General features: G+C 39.4%; 1 protein-coding gene across 1 annotated transcript in view; it reads right to left on the bottom strand.

The window, feature by feature from the left end:
* Window positions 1-308: 308 nt before the first annotated feature.
* The window catches only part of LOTGIDRAFT_173471 (hypothetical protein), a gene marked incomplete at both ends in the record, with an annotated part of 14,082 nt that continues 13,184 nt past the window's right edge, over window positions 309-1,206 (bottom strand). The window contains one exon of the mRNA XM_009051205.1: window positions 309-1,130. Within this exon, the coding sequence (XP_009049453.1) occupies window positions 309-1,130 (822 nt within the window). The remainder of the gene's footprint in view (window positions 1,131-1,206) is intronic.

The following is a 1,206-nucleotide window of genomic DNA, read 5'->3' on the forward strand; positions in this document are numbered from 1 at the left end:
AACAATGGAGTTCTCAAGGCTGTACTATCACTAGACATTCAGATATTGACAACAGTCACTGTAGGTAGGTGAATCTAGTCTATAAATATCCATCTTTTCGTATGAAAGAAAACATGGATAGTAAAGTTGATATATTATATTGATTCTCCTTAAAAACAATTAGAAGAATTTGAAATTGAACCTGAATGTAGAATAATATCTATCCTCGACTATACACATTTGTTTTTTTTTTATAAATAAGGTGGTACTTAGGCACCCATTAAAATTACATTACAATTTCGTTCTTTTTTCTGTCACAGACTTTTATTTTATCTTGTTTGATATGACTCAGGATTGGTGTGATGATCTAACACCTCATCACTTTCCTCTACAACATGGGATCTCTTGGTGTGATGATCTAACACCTCATCACTCTCCTCTACAACATTGGATCTCTTGGTGTGATGATCTAACACCTCATCACTCTCCTCTACAACATTGGAACTCTTGGTGTGATGATCTAACACCTCATCACTCTCCTCTACAACATTGGATCTCTTGGTGTGATGATCTAACACCTCATCACTCTCCTCTACAACATTGGAACTCTTGGTGTGATGATCTAACACCTCATCACTCTCCTCTACAACATTGGATCTCTTGGTGTGATGATCTAACCTCTCATCACTCCCCTCTACAACATTGGATCTCTTGGTGTGATGATCTAACACCTCATCACTCTCCTCTACAACATTGGATCTCTTGGTGTGATGATCTAACCTCTCATCACTCTCCTCTACAACATTGGAACTCTTGGTGTGATGATCTAACACCTCATCACTCTCCTCTACAACATTGGAACTCTTGGTGTGATGATCTAACACCTCATCACTCTCCTCTACAACATTGGATTTCTTGGTGTGATGATCTAATCCCTCATCACTTTCCTCTACAACATTGGAACTCTTGGTGTGAAGATCTAACACATCATCACTCCCCTCTTCAACATTGGAACTCTTGGTGTGATGATCTAACACCTCATCACTCTCCTCTACAACATTGGACCTCTTGGTGTGATGATCTAATCCCTCATCACTTTCCTCTACAACATTGGAACTCTTGGTGTGATGATCTAATCCCTCATCACTCTCCTCTACAATATTGGAACTCTTGGTGTGATGATCTAACACCTCATCACTCCCCTCTACAACACTGGAACTCTTGGTG

This window comes from Lottia gigantea (assembly GCF_000327385.1).
Source record: "Lottia gigantea unplaced genomic scaffold LOTGIsca_160, whole genome shotgun sequence".
Classification (NCBI taxonomy): Eukaryota; Metazoa; Mollusca; class Gastropoda; family Lottiidae; genus Lottia; species Lottia gigantea.